Source organism: Camarhynchus parvulus, chromosome 9, assembly GCF_901933205.1.
Source record: "Camarhynchus parvulus chromosome 9, STF_HiC, whole genome shotgun sequence".
In the NCBI taxonomy this organism is placed as follows: domain Eukaryota; kingdom Metazoa; phylum Chordata; class Aves; order Passeriformes; family Thraupidae; genus Camarhynchus; species Camarhynchus parvulus.
In genome coordinates, this window is record NC_044579.1 from 9471699 (window position 1) to 9493355 (window position 21657).

Below are 21657 nucleotides of genomic sequence, written 5' to 3' on the forward strand. Positions count from 1 at the left end.
CAGAAATCTTCTTTAAAAAAAAAGGCTCTCCTAGTTTACTAAAAATGGATGTGTTTCCTTGAAGGCAAGATCATGTGGAATTTTGGCAAAGAGGAAGCATTCTTTGGAACTAAGCTCTTCGTGAAAGATAAAAAAGCCAACAGTACAGATACAAAATGAAATCTCGGAGCAGAGTCAGATTGCTGACCTTTTCCATCTTAATCAGAGTTCTGTGGAGAAAGCCAGCAAGTCCAATGTTAACTGTGACTAGAGATACACTGTGCTTCAAATTGCATCATTTGGCATTAAATGCAAACTCCTCCTGCTCAAAGAAGAATGTTCCTCTAACATCAAACATTAGCAGGTCTGTGTTCACACATTTTTAACTTCAGCTGTAACACAAATTTTGTCTCCAAAGGACAATCAGTGATGCACAAAGATGCACTGTCCAACATATGGGGTACCCAGGACCTACACTACAAAGAGAGGGAGCTGCAGCTCAACTGTTGCTGGCACTCAGACCAGCTAGGTGGTGGGGAATTCCAATTCATCACCAGATGCTGATGGGATCAGTCCATAATCCTGTTGTAATGGGAATACAGCTTCTGCTCTCATTCCAATTAACTATGACAAAGGCAGACACTCTAGACCTGGGCTTTGATATAAAATTTTGTTAATAAAAATCTGCCTTTTGTCATCAGAGACCTGCACATGTTCCCCCCACACTCTGAATTTTTATTTTTTTTAAAATTTAAACCAGCAAGGCCCAGATTTTGGCTGTCTACTCAAAACCAAATGTCTGCTACCACTACAACACCTGCTGGCAACACTGATGTATGAGAGACTGTGACACTGTCAGCTGTGGGCTCCCACCCATGATGTAAAACGGCTCCAGAACAGCCCCTTTGCAGCTGTGTGATGTCAGCCATGAACTTGCTGCAGTGATGCAACAACCCTGGTATCTGTGATTTGATCTGAATCCCAATGGTGAAAAGATTGCCCTAAACTAGAATGATTTCATTTCTATGGCAAGCAAATGTTCTTTTTTCCCAAAAACTATTGAGACATGTATTGTAGCTTGAAAGCACATTCATGGTTTCCTTTAATAATAGACAAATCTAAGACATATGAGCTTGCAGCTGACAGAGGAAATCATGTTTTCTTATGAATAATTAAAGAAGCCAATCAATGATGAGAAGGCTGACAGCCAATACAGCGACAGAAGGCAAAAAGCAGCACTAACTGCTTTAGGAGGAGAAGATGCAGCTGTTTAAGAAGAAATACCAAAATCTGGAACTGCATAAACAGCCTTTTTTTCCCCCCACATACACAACTTAAAGACCAGAAGCAAACTCCACACTTTCACACTGATAACAACAAAACCACCATTGCACTGGAGAATATCCTTGAATTGGGTGATGTAGCCTTGATGATATGGAAAGCAGCTCACTGGAACAGCTCATTTACAGTTACTGCTCCCTGGAAAGTGACTGCTTAGGTACAGCCCCCTCTCAGATAATGTCACTAAAACCATCTTTTGAGGAATTTGATGCCATCTGATTGCTCAATGCTGACATTTTGAATCAACTCTATTAGAACAACAACATTTCCAAATGGATTTGGGGCACATTGTTATACAAACCGCAGCTCCACCTTTACCTTTCACTCATTCTCTTAACCAAGTAAATGCATACATCTTTATCCTGGTTTTATGAATTTTTTTTCACTTCTCAAACACTTCAGAACTTGATAACCTAAGAGCAACAATCCTTGTGATTCTGCTGACTTTTTAGGAAGCACTCCCATAAAGCTATTAAGAGAAAATTAATATAATGAAAGCATAGCCCCAAGCAGATGAGCCACTGGTATTATGGTACTGACTTTTGTTGCACAAGGAAACCAGAAATCATCATAAGAGAATACCTCTGTGATATACTTCTGATGCTGCTGGTCCCTGCACTCAGTTACTGGGAGTGTTTTTCTTTCTAAACACTGAAAATGTTGGCATCCTTCAAGCTTCATTTCACACCTGGAGGATTTCCTGACACAGGAGGGGTGACTTTACCTCTTCCTGCCTGTTGTGATACAAGACTACCACTTTTGCCATACCCTAATTTAAAACAAACCTCAAAAATGTCATCTTCTGACTCATCTTCTACCTGCCAGCCCTGTCAAACCTGAACTTTTCCCAATTATTTCCTCAGGCATCAAGATACTCTTTGTGTAAACCAATTAAGGTAAGGTAGCATTTACTGAACCAAAATGCATTTGTTCCTTCTGTGTTTTCCCCAGGTAAACTGTCAAGGACAGCCCCACTGCCCAAGCCAGATACCCACAGAACAGATGTAACAAAGACTGTTTTCACCTGCATTATTTCTGTAGCCCTGTAATGAAATATGGACTTTCCAGTTTCAATTTCCAGCATTTCATGAAGGACGATTAAGTTCAGACATGATCCATCCTTGATATACTTATCACATTTCAATTCTCAGCAGATCCATGCTTGATATGCATGATCACATTCCTGCTTAGCAGCAGCATCAGCAGCATTAAACTGCACTTTAACCATTTCCATGAACTAACAGTTTGGAACTCAGAATCTCCAACCTGCTGCTTTTGGCACCATGCACAGGCTGTGATTTCTGCAGTTCCAGAAAACAAAGCAAAGGGTAGTGGTTTCTTCCAAATGTTGACTTGGTGGTGCTACATTTGGAATGCAGAGTGACCATCAAAACTTGTTCCACCAACCTGAGAATTCACTGCATAACATGAAACACAAATAGAAGATTACACATCACACTGAAATGGGCCCTCAGGATTGCCTTGAGTGCTAAAGACAAGGTTTGGAGCTTTTGACCAAGGCTGCTTAACTGTCCTTTATAAAACCTGCTTCAAATCACTGCCAAATCATTGTCAAGTTTCACATGTGTGAATCAAAGTTTCACAGATGCTATTTCCTCTGGCTACAGTTTTATTTTGGAATATTCAATACAAATAACAAAGCTTCTTGCCAAAGCTGTTAAAAAACAAGAAAACTCCTCACTTCTCTGAAGAACTCCCACAAATCCCTTGCTTGAAGCAAGTTTAATGAAGTGAGAACTATGGCCAAAGCCTTTACCTTTTTTTTTCCCTTCAACACCCAGATTACCCATGAAACCTGGCTGGCTTTTTTGTTTTCTAATTCAGAAGCATCCTAAGAACAGTCACACAAGGGAGATTTGCAGAATCTGGCTTCCAAGTTACTTGAACTACACTAGGCTTTTTTAGCAACTCTTTTCTGTTAAAACACATCATATTAACAAAAAAAAAAAAATTAAGCAAGTACAACCCTCTTACCTGGCCTAGTCTCTGCAACATTTACCATTTGCTCTTAAGACTAGAAAAATCTATTCACAAAGATCTGTAAGAACTTCAATTATACTAAGTAAGAAAACTCAATCATACCTGGGATCAAAAAGGAAAACAGAAGATTCTAAACACCAACTCCCATTCTCCTTCCCTTTTTTCTCTTCACATGATTTTAATGCATATTTGCTGTGGTTTACCTTTCTCTTTTACATATGAAGGAAAACCTTGGAGGTGTCACCATAAAAGACACTGACTAAACACAAACACATATTACAGTCCTACCCTTAATGTAAGCTGCTGTATGACCATTGACAAGAAAGCACATTTCCAAGGAAAGCATGATGTCTTGCTAGAGCAGAACATCTGAGTACTGTGAGAAGAGGATAAACATTCTAACAAGAGTAATAGCTTGGAATACAATACCACTTCCCCTGCAAAATGATTTCATTTTCCTTTTGCAAGGAAAAATATTGTTTGTTTATTAAAAACAAACAAACAAAAAAAAACCCAAACAGTGACAACTATAGAACACCATTACATAGCTCTTGTGTGGCTACTGGAGAGCAGGCAAGAGCGACAAGCTCCAGTCCCTGCAGGAACTGAAAATTTTTCATATTCTAACAACTCCAGTTGCTTTTCCTCTAATTGGCTCTAGAGCAGAAAAATCTGTAGCCTGAATGGATCAAACTGTTACATCAACTATTGTTTATTCATTATTCAATGTAGACCCTGCCTTCACAGTCAGCCACTTGAAGCCACGGAGCAATTCCTTACTGGCCATGTGTTCCCATTCTCTCCCTTGCACCAGCCTGTGCAGCCACACTGCCAGTTGGGCCTCATTACTGAGAACAAATCCTGAAAAAAAAAACAAAGCCACAAATATTCTTCAGCCCTTCTGAGGCATGATCCAGTTCCTGCTGCAGTTGAGTAATCTCTAATATCAACACAAGGGAGAGGATGAGAATGTGGCTTTATGAGTACTGAAGAACAAGATTAGGACTTCTGGCAGTACCTGGGATTTGGACTAGCTGGTTAATAACAACATGAAACTGCCCCTTTTTTGTTTTTTTGATTCCTTAACTCACAAACACTTCTAATAAAACAGGTCTTTTCAGAGTAGCAAATACAGGAATGTGGTCAGGGATTTATACCCAAGTTTTGCTCTTTATGGATACATACCTCAGTACAAAGCATGGTATGTCCTTGTGTACTGTACACATCATGGTATTTTAAGGATGGCACACAGTGGAGCTAGGCAAATACTTTGAGAGTGAGATGAAACCACTTTTCAGATGAGCAGGGGTAGATTTTCAATAGCTTTAAAAGGGAGGCAGAAGGAAATCAGGTGACCTGCCAGCTGGGCCTTATGACCGACCAGTAAACAAGAGGACAGATTACAGACAGAATACAAACTGCAACTCATGTACTGCTACAGCAGAGATGATGCAAAGTTGAACTGTTTATCCATGTCTGAAAACAGGAATTAATTCTAACCCCTTCACATGCGGTTTGCGGTTAAAGAAGTTTTTACATGCGCTCTACTTCCAACTTCCCAGTGACAGCCCCCCCTCTTGTCTTTTCTAGCCATTTCAATCCCTTTCCTCACTAAACTTGGCACTTACCCAACAGCATAGTCGTGCTTCTCTTTCAAACAACTCTAAAACTAATTGGAACTTGGAGAAGTAACTCTGCAAAAGATGTATCATTGAGTAAATGAACGAGAGTCTCCAGTTCACCAAAGCCAGTTAAATCAGGGAAGCTCAGTTCCTCATTGTCCAGCTGCAGTGCAGCCCCTCTGCTTTTTTTTTGCAGAATATACATAGACACAGTATTTATCTCCAAGGAAAGCAGCCCTTAGACTACACCTACAAAGCTGGTATGGCAGCCTACACCCCTCCATTGATAAAACTGGTTTAAAAGAAGCTGTTTGGGTTTGGCCCAAATGTACTCCTTGTTGATTTAAAACTAAAAAAGAAAAACAAAAAAGTCAAATGATAGCATGAAACCCTCATGTCCATCCTTTTATACAGTATAACAAAGACAGTTCAATGACATCTGAAAGCCTTGGAGATCCCCACCCTCTGGGATCCAACTTTACTGGTTTAAAATTATCCCCGCTCTTGGGTCCTCCCTACCAGCCCTTTGCTGTAAGCTACTAATTCTGCAATGCCTGTGTGAGCATTTCCCAATTCACATCAGGCAGAAAAACCGTCAAGTTAGCTCACATGATTTTTGAAGCTGTTTAAACTTCTCTTGCAAATTTTGCCTGAAGCAAACTTGGGGAGGACTTACATGAACTGTCTCCCTACTGGATGTATGAGGGCAGTGACTTCCTTTGGCAGCACAGTTTCCTTAAATTAGCTGTTATCAGCACATTGACAAATAAGCTGAAGTCTTGCCTTAAAAAAGAACTGAGAAAAGGAGAAGTAAGAAAACAACTTTTGAAAGAAAATCTTTCATCAGGATTTTCTAAGTTGACATTACTTTGAATTGAATAAGATCAAAGTCTTCATTACTTAAGCATTCCATTTTCTTGTAGCATTATGCAACCATCTTGGCTAAAACAAAGGAGACTAATCTTGTTTTGTAAATGTCTCACTGCAACACAATCACTTAAAATCATTACATGGTTTGCTGTTTTGATTCCCAGCATACAAAAACCAAAATTTACCTCTTCTGTATTTCTTCATCATCTGTTTTTATCTAGGACATCTGCTTTTCTCAGTTCTCACACTCAGGACCATGGAGAATAAATACCAGTATATGAACATACTCCTACCAAAACCATCAACATACCTCCCTCCTATGGACTCTCCCAATCAGAAAACAATTCCTCATTTTCTTTGACATCATCTCTTCACTTTCCCATGAACACTTCAAGACAGCTGATGGCCCAAGACTTGAGTATAACTTGTCATGTCCACAGGGGCAGAACTAACCTGGCTGTCAGTTCATAACTTACAGCAACTTGTTCTTAGTGATCTGGCTGGTTGTGCAGAGGGCAGTTGAGCTGCCATGCAGAAACAGGAACAAACGTAGCAAAGGGCTGCAAAAAAGTTCAGCTGAAGACATTCTTTTGCAGGCTCGAGTTGAAATGCTGAATTTCAAAGTCAAGTCACTTAATACATATTTTTATATTGTTTTTAATTAAAAGCTTGCTAATGTTGTTATGTTTGTCCTCACATCATGGTAAGTTGTATTCGAAAATAAACTTCACTACAGGACACAGTGCAGGCTACCACCTCCAGAGCAAGGGCTGAGCCAGTGGAACAGGGAGATGTCTGCTCTCAGCAAGAGGAGAGAAGGCTCTGTGCTCTATGGGGCAACTTTACTTTTCCTTACTTTTACAAGTTAAAAGTACCACATTTTTCTCATGCTCCAGAGACTGGTCAGTAAGCACTCAGAAGGCTTCAAGGTCTTCACACACATTATTGTCTCCTCAAACCCATTTCTCCCTCTTTTCCGATTTTACATGGAAAACATAGGGCACACAGTATGAACAAAGGCTGTGCACAGAAGCAGACATGAAAAATAGAAAAGACTCCTGCCAAGGAACTATGCTGCACATACAGCTTCTCACAAAACAGATAGGAAATCAAGAATATGATAAATATTAGTTCCTCCATTTCACAATAAGACTTTTAGATACTATGCTAGATACCATAGTCTGTAGTTTAAAATCCACAGCCAACCTTCAGGTATTCATAAAAGGGAGGGGAAGGAAGGGTCAGATAACCAGGACAAAGCAAAATCACAGGTTAATAATGCAGAGCATGCACAATCATAGGTAATGACACTGGTGACAGAAGAGTCAAGGACCTCTAGAAGGACAGAGCCAGGCTAGAAAAACCCTGCAAGGCAGCACAGTGCCTTTTGAGTCCATTTACACTGTCCAAGGTGGTCCTTCCACACCTAGCTCAGGCATCCCATGTACATGGACCACACTGATAAACAACCCTCAACAATCTGTTCATGGCTGTCAGAGTCACACCTGGAGAGATCACGAGTGAGGAAGACGGTGTGGTACTGTCACTTTGCTGGATGTTCTGCCCTGGCTTTCATCTCCATCAGTAAAATATCTCCTATATACAGCCATTCTAATAGCCCTGGGAGTAAACTGTAACTTGGGGAAGGACAACCTGGCAGGGAATAAAAGCAGGAGGAATGTGTCAGTCAGGAGGGTTGGAAACATAAAATACAACTAACAAAGACTTCTTATTTCTACGGTTCATCTATTTATTTTACTAAACGCTTCAATTCATCTTAATACTGGACATAAAATTCTCCATCTACACGCATTTTCACATGTAAATGTCAGTTAATATAACAGCTGCTATTTACCTATTGCCACATTAATTCTGCATATTCCCCCTATATATTTCACCCATCAGTTCAAAATGTATTACTAAAGTCCTTTTTTTCCCCCAACAGTTTAAATGGAATGATAAAGTCTGCAATAGATAGACAGGCAATAAAGAAAAATTGCTAGCTGTGAATACATTTCAAAATGTCTTAAGGGAAGAGTTAGAAACAAACCAGAACTGAAAAATCAAAGGTCCTAAAAAGCAAAGTGAGTAATTTCACATTAAAAGGCCTATTACTTTCAGAGAAAGGCAAGCATTTCTATAAAATTTTATGCCTCTTATTACTGCATTTCTCTGACATTATTAATAGAGTGCCTCTGTATTTATGGCCCTGAGATACAGATTCATCAGACTGCACAGAAAAGTCAACAAAAACGTCTCATACCACTGCAGACACTGATCCATCTTCTGCAGAACTGTATTTTACTGAGGAGAAAAGTCAATAAAGGCCAACAGTCAAAAGTCCTATGTTCTTTTAATGGCTCCTTGAGGCCATCTCTCATGCTGACATCATCCCTAACAAAAAAAGCCTGTTACACTTTACACAAGCAGTGTTTCAATTTCAATAGGACAATTATTGCCAGAATTCTAGAAAGAGAGCTGGAGTCTTACAAAGCCATCTGTGCAGTACAAGCCATTTTAGTGTCAAAGAATAAAACAACAGTATAGGATATGCATGGAAAATGTCCCTTATCAGAGGGAGGAGGAGATAAATGGCAGCAATTGCCAAAATATATGTTTAAAATATGAAATAAATTTTGACTCAGGAAACCATAAAAGTCACCTTCAGTCAAAAACACACCATGCAGACATTACCAGGGATCAAGGGCTACAGGATCAAGGGCTATGGAGCTCACCATTTCATTCATCTTCACTTTAAAAAAAAAACACTTCTAAGCGTGCTAAAAAGTAGTAGCAAGGCTATTAAAATGACGGCTACATTCTCCAGTTAGCATTTGAGCTGAATTGTATGCAGTTCTTTTCACAAAATAAAATTAACATTATGAATGCTGGAAGCAAACGTGTTTTATAAAACAAAATCCAAACTCATCTGACCACAAATGATTTTTTTTTTTTCAAATCCAAACCAAACCGATTCCTCTTCAGGGAAATGCTTAAGTTGAGGTTTAACAGTAAACATTGCTGTCATGAAAATTAATCTCAAACTGCAGTAGTCACTTTGAAAATTTTTGGCTAGTTGGTTCTATCTTTCCATGTCTTTCAGTGAAACAGTTTTCTGCATGTGAAAACTTTTATCTATACCAGCTCAGTGCAAGCTGAGGAAAATGAAAGCTTTTTGCCTTGCTAGGAGAATTCTTGACAAACACTGTGTCACAGAAGAGAAGCTGTGCAGCCACTGCCCACACTGCACAACAATGATGAGAATTCCACTTCCAGAGATCTCTATTATTCTGTTTCATAATGACTATTTCAACTGCTGCTATTTTTAGCTGTACATGTATATAAAACTGTAATTTAAAAAGCGTTCATTTGAAAGCATGTAAGAATTTCAAGTGGAAAAATCTCCAAGTAACAGAGAAAGCGCCTCACCCCTGCTAAGAGAGGGCCACAGGCAGAGACACTCGAGATGTGTGAGAGCATTCAGTGCTCCTCGGCAACACGACACTGCCTTCTGCCCGCTGCTCCTGAAATACTTGACTGAGTTCCAGCAGAGCAGGGTTTCATTTTCCAAGACTGCTTCACAAAGCTAGCAGTGAGGGGAAGTGTGCAGTAAATGAACTCATCCCCCCAGCCCCTTAGATAAAGTTCCTTCATGTACAAAAGGAATTACCCAAATAACTTTTAAAAACATCGATTTAAAGCAAAACACATAAAAACTTTGAAAATGGAGCTAAAACTATTGCCAGATTTAAGTCCATGTGCAAACCTCTGGACCCATCTATTATTTTTTCCTATCAAAAATTGTGAGTATTGTTAAAACATGTATTTGATATTTATTAAATCCACTTACCTTTCCCAAAACTTCACTAGGATAACAGGCTTTGGTACAAAGAGGGTCAACAGCCTCCAACTTGTGTGAACACGAGGCAAATGAATAGTCAGAGACTGCAAAAATATCCCAAAGAAATCCAGCCCCAAACAACAGAAATAGTCCCAATGCAAAAACCACTCCCTGGATTTTAGTCAACAGAAATAATTTGGCTTTAACAACTTAAAGTCTACACAGGCTGTGGGGAGATAAGAGAGAAGGGCTTTGATGCAGCAAAGAAACTACAGATTTGATATTCACTGAATAGCAAATGAGCCATTGAACCACACACAGCAAACTGGAAGGGCTGATTATACACTGAAAATAATTGGTCCTCATATGCAATATTTGAATAATATCATAAAAGTGGCACAGTATTAAAAGATTCATCTAACTTCAGTATAAATATGGAAGTGATCAGCAAAAAGAATAAAATATTAAGAGTAGGAAAATGTGAGTCAACCAGGATATCTGAAGTTATATAAAAAAAATCATGATAAAACACTAACAATAATGGTAGTACAGAATATTTCTCTTGCCCTGAAACTGAGTTTATTACTGTAAGCACAATATGATGAAGAAAATCTATCCTGAAATCATCAGAGGCACAGAAATGCATCTCTACTTCTAACAGAAGTAAAATAAAACTCCATGGCCACTATAAAGAAAGAATGAGAAACTTGTGAAAAGTCTCAACACAAACTATACTTGAAAATAAAACTATTTTAGTTTGTATTTCTCCTGATAGTATTTAACAAACAAGAACTTTTTATTTAAACAGCACCTACAGCAAAGAAGAAACAACTGTTGTAACTGTGACAAGAAATATTAAGTAAAAGAAATTGGGAGTTCTGCATTTCACTGGTTCACAGTAAGACAGCAAGAGTGGCAGGACCATAGGACATGTTGCCATAAACTGACAAAAAATACCAACGTTACACCCAAAATGACTCTTCTGCACAACGTGCAATTTTATGATATTATGTAGTCACAGAGCTTCAAATCATTTGGAATGGAAATGAAATACAAAGGCATATGAAAAACCTGTTTCAATTAATTCACTTATATGCCATATAAACCTTGAAATGAGATTAAAAAGAAGTCCCCCACATAAGGTATGTCTTATAATTTCTTTTTTCCTCCTCTCTTCATGGAGCACAAACTATGCTTTCCAGCTTTAAAATGTCATGTTTTTGCCTGAGAAGTAAAACAATACACCAGACAAGTTCTTCTCTAAATGCTTCTCTAAATTCTGTGACATAAGGATGTCGTGGTGCACATAGGAAGGAAGCAGAATGTACCACACAAAATAGAAAGTAACATACAAAGAGCTGGGAAATGCATTGATAGCAGGATTTCTTTATGGTCCAAACCAGAATAGAAATAGAACAGGCCAATCTAAAAAGCATACTATAAATATGAACACACTTTCTTCTAATATGATTTAAAAACAGACACCAGTGCTCAGCAGATTGAAACACCTGCTGAGGAAAACAGAAGTACAAAGTACTTCTCCAAGCAGATGAAGTGGCAGGCAGCCCACAGACTGGAGAACAGAAAATCTCAGGGCTCTACTCAGGTCTTTTTGTTTGTTTGTTTGCTTTTGTTATCCCTAACAACTGTCAGGTACCAGACACATTTCTCCTTCCTATACTGAGAAAGCCCCAGGGACATGTGCTGTAGACATTCACTAGAAGAGAAAACTGCTTCCCCAAACCAGAAAGAACAACACCTCATTTGTGTTATCCCACAATCTGCTCATACAGCCTGCAATGCATGCTTCTAAAAACCCTTCTATTTCTATTTGTAACATTTTCAGCATGGTTAAGAATTGAAAAGAACTGTATCATATGGCAAGAGTACAGCCAAAGTTAGTTAATAAAAAAAAAAATAAATCACATTTCTGTCTGAAAATCTAATTAGACAGAAACAATTACAGTCATTATTAAAAGTGTTAAAAGTTTTTCTTCCATTTATATACTGCAAATCGGGCAGCACTGGAACAACAATTGCATTATTAATGAAAATCCATATTTTTAACTTTTGTTTTATGCATCCAAAGAGGAAAAATGTGTTTTAAGTAAAAGGAATATGAACTGAATAACGTTTAATTTTCTTTATATGTGGAAAGCTACTTAAGCAGTCTGGTTTCAAACTGATAACGTGTTTTTCAAATGGAATTTCCACAGACTTATTTCTTAACCACTACAGGGCAATATGGGGGCTGTAAACAGAAACTGAAGTGCAATAATGCTGATAAAAGAACTAACAGATGCATTTCTCATTTGACCGTATCTGTGAAAGCAGAGATGACAGATGTTTAAAACATCACATCTGCATTACTCAGTTACATAATTCACAGCCAAATCACGAGCACTAGAAATGTGTGTTTGTGATTTCCTTCACCATGCTCAGAACAACAACACCAGTTCCGAGCTAATCACCAGTGAAGGTTTGATGACTGTTACCAACAGTGAAGCTCCTGGGATTTCCACACTAACATTTAATGGTGATTATAACAATCTTCTGACACACAGCCATCCCTGCATGACGTGACACAATTTGCACCCAGAACAGAGCCATGAATATTTAACATCTGAATATTTGCAATAAGTTTACAGCTCCAATGGATGATCTGCTGTTTTAGCATAGATGGGTTCCAAAGATAATTTTTTTACCTTGCTAAGCACAAATCTCCCCAGTCCTTTGCAAGCCAGCAGAATGAAAGGAAACAGCAGATATTTTATGGCTCACAACCACATTCACTCTACAAAAACATTTATTCCATAGCTGAGCTGGGGACCAGTGTAATGACAAGCTCCTAATTGTCCTGCTATTATTGTGCTCAGTGACTCTCAGTCCCTGAGTACAGCGTGACTGACACCAGCTCAAAGACCAGCAGAAGCTTTGGTCTATGACTGAACTAAAAGATAACTAATATATGTGACCATAAATAACAGTAATCACGAGTTAGGCATGTTCAAATTATTACTTGTCGCCTCAGCATCCTAAAATGAATTTTTTGATTTGATTTAAAAGGTATTTCCTACCAAATGTTAAGATACCAGTTATTTCTCTTTTTATCATGCTAACAACTTGGATGAGAAGACTGGAGTTGGTGATGAAAGAGGTGTTTATGACCAGGCATGATTCACAAGAAAAGAAAAAAGTGTTAAGATATGGAAGTTGGGATAAAGGAGATGAAAAAAACCATGGGCAGAAGAGACAGAACTGAGGTGACAAACATTGCTGGGAACAAGACGTGACACGAAGACAGGGAGGAACCTGTGTAGAACATAATCACCTGGTAGAACATAATCACCTCCAGAACACCCAAACACAGAACCTAAGATCTGATCAAACCATCACCTCTGCCCTCAAACATCTGTACAACTTGGAAGTACAGCATCCCACCCTACAAACAGGTTCCAGGGAATGACAACCTCCTGCTTTCTTGCTGCTCACCTCAGAGAAATGTAAAGGTTTGAATTGTCCTGAGGAGTCACACAGATGCCAGCTTTATTCCACTTGACCATTCTAGAGAATTCAGACTGCATCTCTAAAACTCACCCTGAATTTAGAATTCAGTATCAGGAAAGCAACCTGGAAAACACACTGATATTTTGTAAAGAGAAAACTCAGTTAAAAACATAGGTAAGATGGCTAAATCAAGCACAAGGATGATGAAGTCTATCATCAGAGATGCCCACAGAACTTTAATTGCTTGTTTCCTGTGCATATCTACTGTCCCCATGTCTTTAATTAAAAACCACATACCACTTTTCATTCTTCTTCCAATTTTTTCTGTTCAAATAGACTTTTTCAGACAAGATGAAATTGCAATCAGAATCAAGACTGATCACAGTCAAAGTCTTATAGAAGAGAGTGTTGTTGAAAAACCATGAGGGAAAAAACCCCAGGGAATTACACAAAGAAAAAGAGATGGTTAACCTGAAAGAGGTGAACACTGCTTTGGAAAAACCGATTGCATACTGTCAGTGCCACATATTTCCTTCATAATACTAAGCAAATTTTCTAAACTAATCTTGCAAAAATACATTAATTCATCGCAATTTTTCTAGTTGTTAGGCTTGATTCCCAGTATTTCTAAGGAGTCACCAAGGCATCTGAACTTATTAAAAGCTACATTTAAAAATCATGCCTGTAAGTTCAGACACTGAGTATTTTAAATTTTGGTACTCCAAATCAACAGATGCTTTCAAACTTTGTACCATTCCAAGCTTCATACATATAAAATGCAGTAACATTACCGTGCTTAACTGAATAGAGATTACATGAAAAATAGTGTTTGAAAACTTTTCAATAGTCTGGAGCACTACCCAAAAGCCCAAGGCAACAATAACACGTTTCTGTATTCAAAGCTAAGTTTCAACAATAAGCTGAATAAAGAGACTAAAATTCACATGGGTCACTGAACAATGTGGGGGTGGTGGGTGGAACTGAATAGATGCTCCCTAATCCTCCTGCCCTCTGCACAGAGCACATTATGGTTACAAACCATATGTTCCAGCAGCCAACACCTGGGCTGCATGGCAAGTTGGGGGGTTTTGGCATATCCTCCTTTTAGAGTCCCTGAAACTTGTTGGGAGAAGGCTGTGAGTGTAAATACTTTAACTTTCAAATCAGTAACATTATCAGCTAGAAGAGAACAAAGACTCCTCACTCCAGAAAGACACTGTGGGCTGCCAGTAGAAGCAGCAGTCTGTAGTGTAGAATTGTAAGTGAGGCTGAAGCCAGACACTTTTGGGACAGTTTTGGGGACTTCAAGCTGCAACATTAAACCCTCTTCCTGCACATATACAGAAGCACTAATCTAGGCACAACAGTCCTATAAAGAAAAGGCCACAATGTTGTACCCTTTGCATCTTCTCTAAGTATCTGTAATTCAGGGAATTAAGGCAATATTTTAAACTCTGATGCTCTGATAAATCAAACCACAAGACATTTCTAACATGAATGGATTTCCACCCCTCCACTTCACAGAGAGGGCCACAGGAGATGAAGAAGAAAGCAGCCTGCACAGCCCATGGCTTCAGATGAATACACAACTGCAATTCATTCAAGCTGTTTGGCCAACATCAGAAACCATGAGATCCAAGACTGATTAGTTATTACAGAGAGAAAAACCCTTGAATTGAGCTACAGCCTTTTTGTTAGCTACCATGTAATTTTATTTTTAACACATGCTACATAATTTGTAGTGTTTGTTGCAACTAATTCTTTACTGCTGGTTCTTCTGCCAAACAAACTAATTACATCTATTGCATTCTAAACCTGAACCATCAGTTTAAAACTACTTACACAAAACTATGTATTTTGCCAAATGGATGCACAAGAGCCAAACCTATCAGGAGTAAAGTTTCACTGAATGAAATCCAACTCTATAAGCCATATTGTAGAATAAAAAATTCTTACGCTCATTGAGTCAAAGGGCAGCAGATTGTTTGACAGAAAATGATTAGCAAATTTACAGCAGGTCAGTGGTAAAAAGTTACAAAACAGAGTCAAGGTGTACTTTCACAATTGGTGAGAGTCAATTTAAGCTTACACATCTGCCAAAACAGATCCTCTCACTCCCACCATCCATGCAGTGCTTCCATCCTTTCCATTTGCTGGCATACACATGCACCTGAAAACCCAGTGAACTGTCCAAGGATTTGATACACAGAGTTATTGGCTGGATTTTCAGCCAGGTAAGTATGAAACAGCTTGCTGGAAGGCACTAGGATTGCTGGTGTTGACTGTGTAGCAGGAGATGAAGACAGAACTTCTTCCCCTTTTGGCATCAGCATAGAACTTGGATCACATTAGGCTGTGTATTTATGACAGTCTTCAGGGAGTATTTAGCCAGGATAAATTTTCTACCTCCAAGCACAGGTACAACCACAGGAGAACACAGCTGGAAACATTATGAAAGAAACACAGATATTTTCTTTTTCCCCTAAATTCTAATTTGTCCTTCATGTGACTACAGGCCTCAATATATTCAACTATTAATCCCTACCCTCTTTATGTAGTTACAGTTATCTCCACAAATATAACCACAAGGGCATATGCAGTCAGGACAGTATTAAAAAAATTAAATCTGATCATGATGGAGTCAAGGAAGGGGAAGACTAGGGAAGTAACTAGAAACACATGCAATACCACTGAGCACCACTTACAAGAACTCACTGGTAGTAAAATTTGATGGTAGGACTTTATTGTTTGTTTTAAAAGATAAACTCACTAAACAAACGCATTCTGAATGTCACGTATTGCTTTTATTGCCACAAGGATTAGAAGCCACAAACTCAGATTGCATATTCCCAGTTGCCATAAAACGTGAGGCAAAAAGATTTCCTGTGTGCAAAGAGCAGCTGAGCATTACTGCAGTCCTCAGGTCTCCATCCAATCCCAACACATGCAACAAAAATGAACTGTAAACTACAAACTACCACAGTCTACTACTCCGTGTTTTCACGGTAACAAAAAAAAAAAAAGCCAGAGAACTGACCTCAATTTAGCAATTTACCAAAGCACCACTCTCAGACAACTCCATTAGGCCAAGAATTGCCAGTATTTATACACAGACCACATGAGATCAAGACTTCCTAATAACAGACACACAACAAGAACAAAAACAAAAGGGAGCAATAATCAAATTAAATAAGGACTGACAGAAGTAGGGGCTAAGATCAAAAAATGCAGCCAAATGGACCAAGCTGGATTACTGTCCAAAGTCAGGGGAAGGGCTGTGATCCTCTCTCCTTCCCACTCCTACAGCTACTAGAACCTCTGGACAGGGCATTTCTCTTTGGGTTTTGGTAAGGGTAGAGACAAGGACACAAATGCAATTCCAAGAATCTCAATGACCCTACTGACATATTAGGTTTTGGGTTTTAATATTGAAACTTTAGATGATCTAAGTATTAAAACTGTACACACTGCTAGCAAATAGTCTGAGATTTGAACAAAGAATAATCCCAATTCCTTCCCAGTTACCTTAACGATCACAATAAATTTACATTCAAAATGCAGTAATCCAAAGAGATTTAAAACAAAATTACTTTTAGGCTGGTTTTGACTGTGCTGTTGTGGCTTTAAGAACAAATGTTTGGCTAACAGGGCCAGTGCTATCTGAGCCATGCTGTGCTTCTCAAGCCATTTTACATTTCATTAGGCAGTATCAACTGAACTTCTAGCAGGAATGAAAAACACCAGCGAGACCTTTAGTGCAGAATACTCACATACTCGCTGCAGTCCTTCTAGATGCATGCAAGCACTTGGCATATAGAATATTTACTGACACTATGGTCAGATTTTACCATTTCTATGGAGAACTAGTAAGAATAAAACTACAGAGATGCCTTATTGGCAAAGCCATTGAAAAGGCACAGCAGACCATTTTATTCTTCCTGTTCAGAGTCCTTCTATCCTTTTTTTACTACTAATATATTCCAGAAACAAGACATAGTGAGCTGCATGTCATTATTTTACTCAATTTCCATACAACAGACATTTCTTTTATTGCATAAACCCACATATTGCCATCTTCTCCTTTTAAAATGGAGACAGTGAGTGGTTTAAGTAATTACAGCTGTCACGGAGGGTTTGACAAATAACTTTTCTGCTCAATGTATGCTTTAGGCCACTGGGAAAGCTGTCAAATAATGACATCACAATCTACATCAATGCTGGCAAAATGCAACTGTGCTTCCTTTCACATTTAGCTCAGGTGGTTTATAGCCTTTCTTTTTCCTATTCTGTGGTCAAGAACATGAGTGGAATGAACAAATGGGTTGTAACTCAGATAAATTTGGGAGAGATAATGAATGCTAAATGAAAGTATGAAAGAAAATGAAAAGAATAGAAGCATATCCTACATTTGATAATGAAGGAGCTTGCTCATTCTTCATTATCAATGAGCTTTGTAAACCTGCTCACTTTCTAAAGGTCCAATTAAGCTGTGAGGGAGGAACAGAAAGGAATGAGATACTCTTTCAATATCTAAGTTATTAGTTATTACTACACTGCATTTCTTGCACATCCCTCACAAATGAGAACATGAGATGGGCAACTGCATCACACACGGCAGAGTTACCTTCCTGCTGATCCATGCCAAAGCTCTCCAGACTATCCCATCTTCAATTTGATTTTATAGGTGATTTTAATTCCAGTCAAAGCACAAAATAACTAGAAACCCACTACTGCTTTACTCCCTGCTGAAGTTATATGCTCAGTTCTGAGAGTAACTTTGAGCATTGATCTTGGTTTAAAAAGTCACATCTGGGTTTCCATCATCTGGAAGACAGCAGTGCCCAAAAGCAGCCAAGGCTCTGACATGATTAGAAAATCACTTTCCAGTGAAAAGTTTATGCACTGAAGAAAATGATTAATGACAAACTCAACTTTTCCACCTAAAAGAAATACTGTATTATAAAGTTCAAAAATAAAGTGCAGCAAACCTGACCTGGTTTTGCTGCTCTGGTGACAGTTTGGTGAGTGGTTAAGAATGGTACATAGAAGCTATTACAGCTTGAGCACCAGGGTTACTATTAGTCAAATCTGAACCCATACAAAGTCCAAAAAAATGTGATCTTCCCGTTGATTTAACATCTGCAAATGCACCTTATGGCTGCCATCACCCACCATCAACCTCAAAATCTGCACAGAGCACCAACTAAACTCGATCAAATCTCTGATCTCTAACACCCTGCTCCTGCTGACCCGCTTTGCTGGTTCACCTGCGCTCAGAGCAGCTTCCAGGCAAGGCCAGGGGCTCTGTCAGGGCTTGGGGCAGAGAGATCCTGGTTTCTGGGCAGGATAGTTACGTTAATGAGGGATGTGATTCATTCCCACCTCATAGGCATCCACGTGCTTACACTGACATGCAGTTACTTTTATTGCTCCAAGAATGGGAATGAGCTGTATCAGTACATGATCCACACCAGAGAGGTGTCTACGCAGGCACATGAGGAAGAAGGTTTGCACATCGTTGTTTTGTCTGCAGTTTTGTAACTGAGTTTGTAATTTGGGAACAATTCCAATCATTTTTATGAAACACAGAAATGCAGCACCTCATGTGCTTGGAGTCTGTGGCACAGCATGTAGGAAGGTTCTTCAGAGTCTACAGTGTAGGGTGTTGTTTAAAGTGTTTACTTCAAGTGTTTATAACACCTAACACACAAATACATTGTATCATATTATTTGTGGTTAGTCCCATACAAAAGAATTTTAAGTCTCCTCCCATGAACAAAATTGTGCCCAGAGTTATTAAAAAAAGTCACAGAACAGACCATGCTAAAAAAACAAAAAGCACAAGATGAAGTTATTCACAGCAGCCTTCAAAACAGAGAATTAAACATAATGTGTGTCCCCACACACACTCAATAAGCTTTGCTTTTTACAACTTAAGAACAGTTCTAGCTTTTTTCTGAGGTTCATTGTGATGATAAATGCACAAAAGTGTATGGCATGCACTGCTGCTTATTAGCATTTAATGCTTCTTGAACAACTACAATGCAAATATTCATCACAATAGATGGGAACCTTGGTGGGAACAAGAATTCCCACAAATTGTTTAAGAGTACAGTAAATGAATAGTGTTATAAACAAAAAGCCCAAACCCCTCACAAATGTGTATGCTGCATTGGCTAACAGATAACTCCACTACACATGCATTGTGCAACTGCACTTGTAAAAAAGAAACAAAATACAGCCCAAAAATTTATATCCCAATGAGAAGTGTTTTCTATGTATAGCTGGGTTCAAGACAAGCAAACCAGTGCTGTCTCAAGGTTTGCTTGAGTTTTCATGAGTGTTTCTTTTGTTAGCGACAGATTTTTGCATAAGTAGGATGTGACAGGACAGAGTATGAAGTCAAGACAATTTTAAAGAAGGTTCCATTTTGAATTACTTAAATGACAGTGTAATCAGCACACTTACAAACAAACATGGCAACCTGAAAAAAGTGATGTTGGAAGCTTATTTTTAAACTTTCAAGCTACAACTCAAGACTAAAAGCTCTAGATTTTAAAGCTTCAAACAGATGGTATGCTGACGCCTTTTAAAGTTAGTTTGACTTTGCTTATACAACTGCACAATCAAAATAAACTAAATCATGTATTAAGGAGATTTCTACATCTGCACAAACTCTCATTCCCCAGCTCTCAGCTCTCTAGTTAGTACAGTAATATGCAAACACAGATGTGTTTTCACTTGTGATCAAGGTACTTACAGTCAAAGTGTAAGTTTTTTAGTCTGTTCTTATGGATACATTTAAAGACTAGAGAGGACAAAAGCCCTAATGCTTACTGTACCTTGTAAAGTAATTAACAATCTTTAATATCCTTAAATTCATGCTATACAGGAGAAAAAAAGAAAAGGCTGTGATTATATTAGTGGTATCTTTCATATCTTCTTATGACTGTTTGAAATTACAATAATAGAAGGATAAGAGCTTATAGAGCTTATAAAAAATAGTTTCTTTAGCATACACACACCTGACAGCCCTTCTTGGAAAGCTGGTTTCCCGTGTCAGCAGGACAAGATGAGAGACTGTGAGGGTGCACACGTATGTGTATATACACACATTCACATATAGATGTATCAGAGCAAGAACAAGACTAGCTAAAATCACAGCAGCAAGCAACAATCTGAGAAAAAACTCACAACGCTCTTTAAAACAGTTCCCCACAAGGGAAACGTTTTACAGCAGAGACGATAAAGTAAAAAAACCCCTACAATGGGAGAGATCTCATCAGATGGGCAAAGGAAGAACCCTGCCAGAGCTCCACCATCCTGCCTCGAGAGCCTAGGAGAGGAAGGGCGGAGAGCGAAGGGAGGAGGCGAAACCATCTTCAATTTAACGAATACACAACAAATTGGTCACCTCAGACTCAGTCCCGAGCGAGGGGCTGGTAGGGCAGCCAGGACGCCCAGAGCCGCCGAGAGCCCCCGCTCCCATTCCCCGCTGCCTCGCCCCCCTCACGCCCTGTCCCTCACCAGCCTGGGTGGTGTCGCTGAGATCGTGGTTGGCGGCGCTGGCCCGCGGATAGTCCCGGAGCTTCCTGCCGCTCAAACTGAGGGTCCCGCTGATCGCCGCTTCTTCCAGGGCTCGGTCCAAGGAGCGGCTCCAGGAGCCGGGAGCCGAGGGACCGGGCGGAGCGGGACAAGCCGCGGGCATCGCGGCAGAGCCGCCCTCCGGCGCCGCCATTTCCCCGCCACAGCCCGGCCGGACAGCGCATGCCAGAGCGCGCGGCAGGGGCGCATGCGCGGCCGCCGCCCGGCGGCTCCGGGACCGCGCGGGCACCGCGTCCGTCCGAGCCGGGCCGAGCCGGGCCGAGCCAGCCGCTCCTCGGGGCCGCGTCTTCCCGCCCGCCTCGGCTCAGCCGGTGTGCAAGGGGATCGCCGCCCCGGACACCTGCTGGAACTGTTAAAAATATAGCTTTCCCGCCAACGTGGGCTGTCACAGGGTGGTTTCTGGGTGAGCATCGCTCACAGCTGCTGGGTGTCGGGCCCGTGCCAGCAGCAAAACAAGGGCAGATCGCAGAGATCTCCGCTAAGTGGGAAATGTAACAACTGCTTCACGTTTTTTAACTTAAGGATTGATTACATTAAAAGGCCACACCCTTAGCTACATCTTAATAAATGCCATTTTGCTTCCACTGAACCCACCTGATACTGCAGCCAACACCCGTGAGCTGATAATGAAGAACAAAGGATGTCAATAATCAAGCAGCAAGACAACCACAATATTTAACACCTTATCAGATGTATTTACAGGCAGTATTTTGTCCTGCACTGACAATCAATAGCAGCATTTCCAGTGCTTTGTGCCTCCTGCTGGCACAGCACTCCCACACAGCCAGGAAGCTGCTCGGGCTGCTCCTGCAGCTCAAGGTGTTGATGACAGCGATTCTCGTTATCAAGACATGTCACAGCAGCAATCGCCGACACATCTGGTACTCTCAC

The 21657-nt window shown here is 39.8% G+C and overlaps 1 protein-coding gene across 14 annotated transcripts in view; it reads right to left on the reverse strand.

The window, feature by feature from the left end:
- LRCH3 (leucine rich repeats and calponin homology domain containing 3) overlaps positions 1 to 20932 on the reverse strand; it is a 61528-nt gene extending 40596 nt beyond the window's left edge. For all 14 annotated transcript variants that reach the window (XM_030954033.1, XM_030954034.1, XM_030954044.1 and 11 more), the window contains exon 1: positions 20689 to 20932. In XM_030954033.1, coding sequence (XP_030809893.1) covers positions 20689 to 20899 — 211 coding nt within the window. In that variant the 5' untranslated portion in view covers positions 20900 to 20932. The remainder of the gene's footprint in view (positions 1 to 20688) is intronic.
- Between the last annotated feature and the right edge of the window lie 725 nt (positions 20933 to 21657).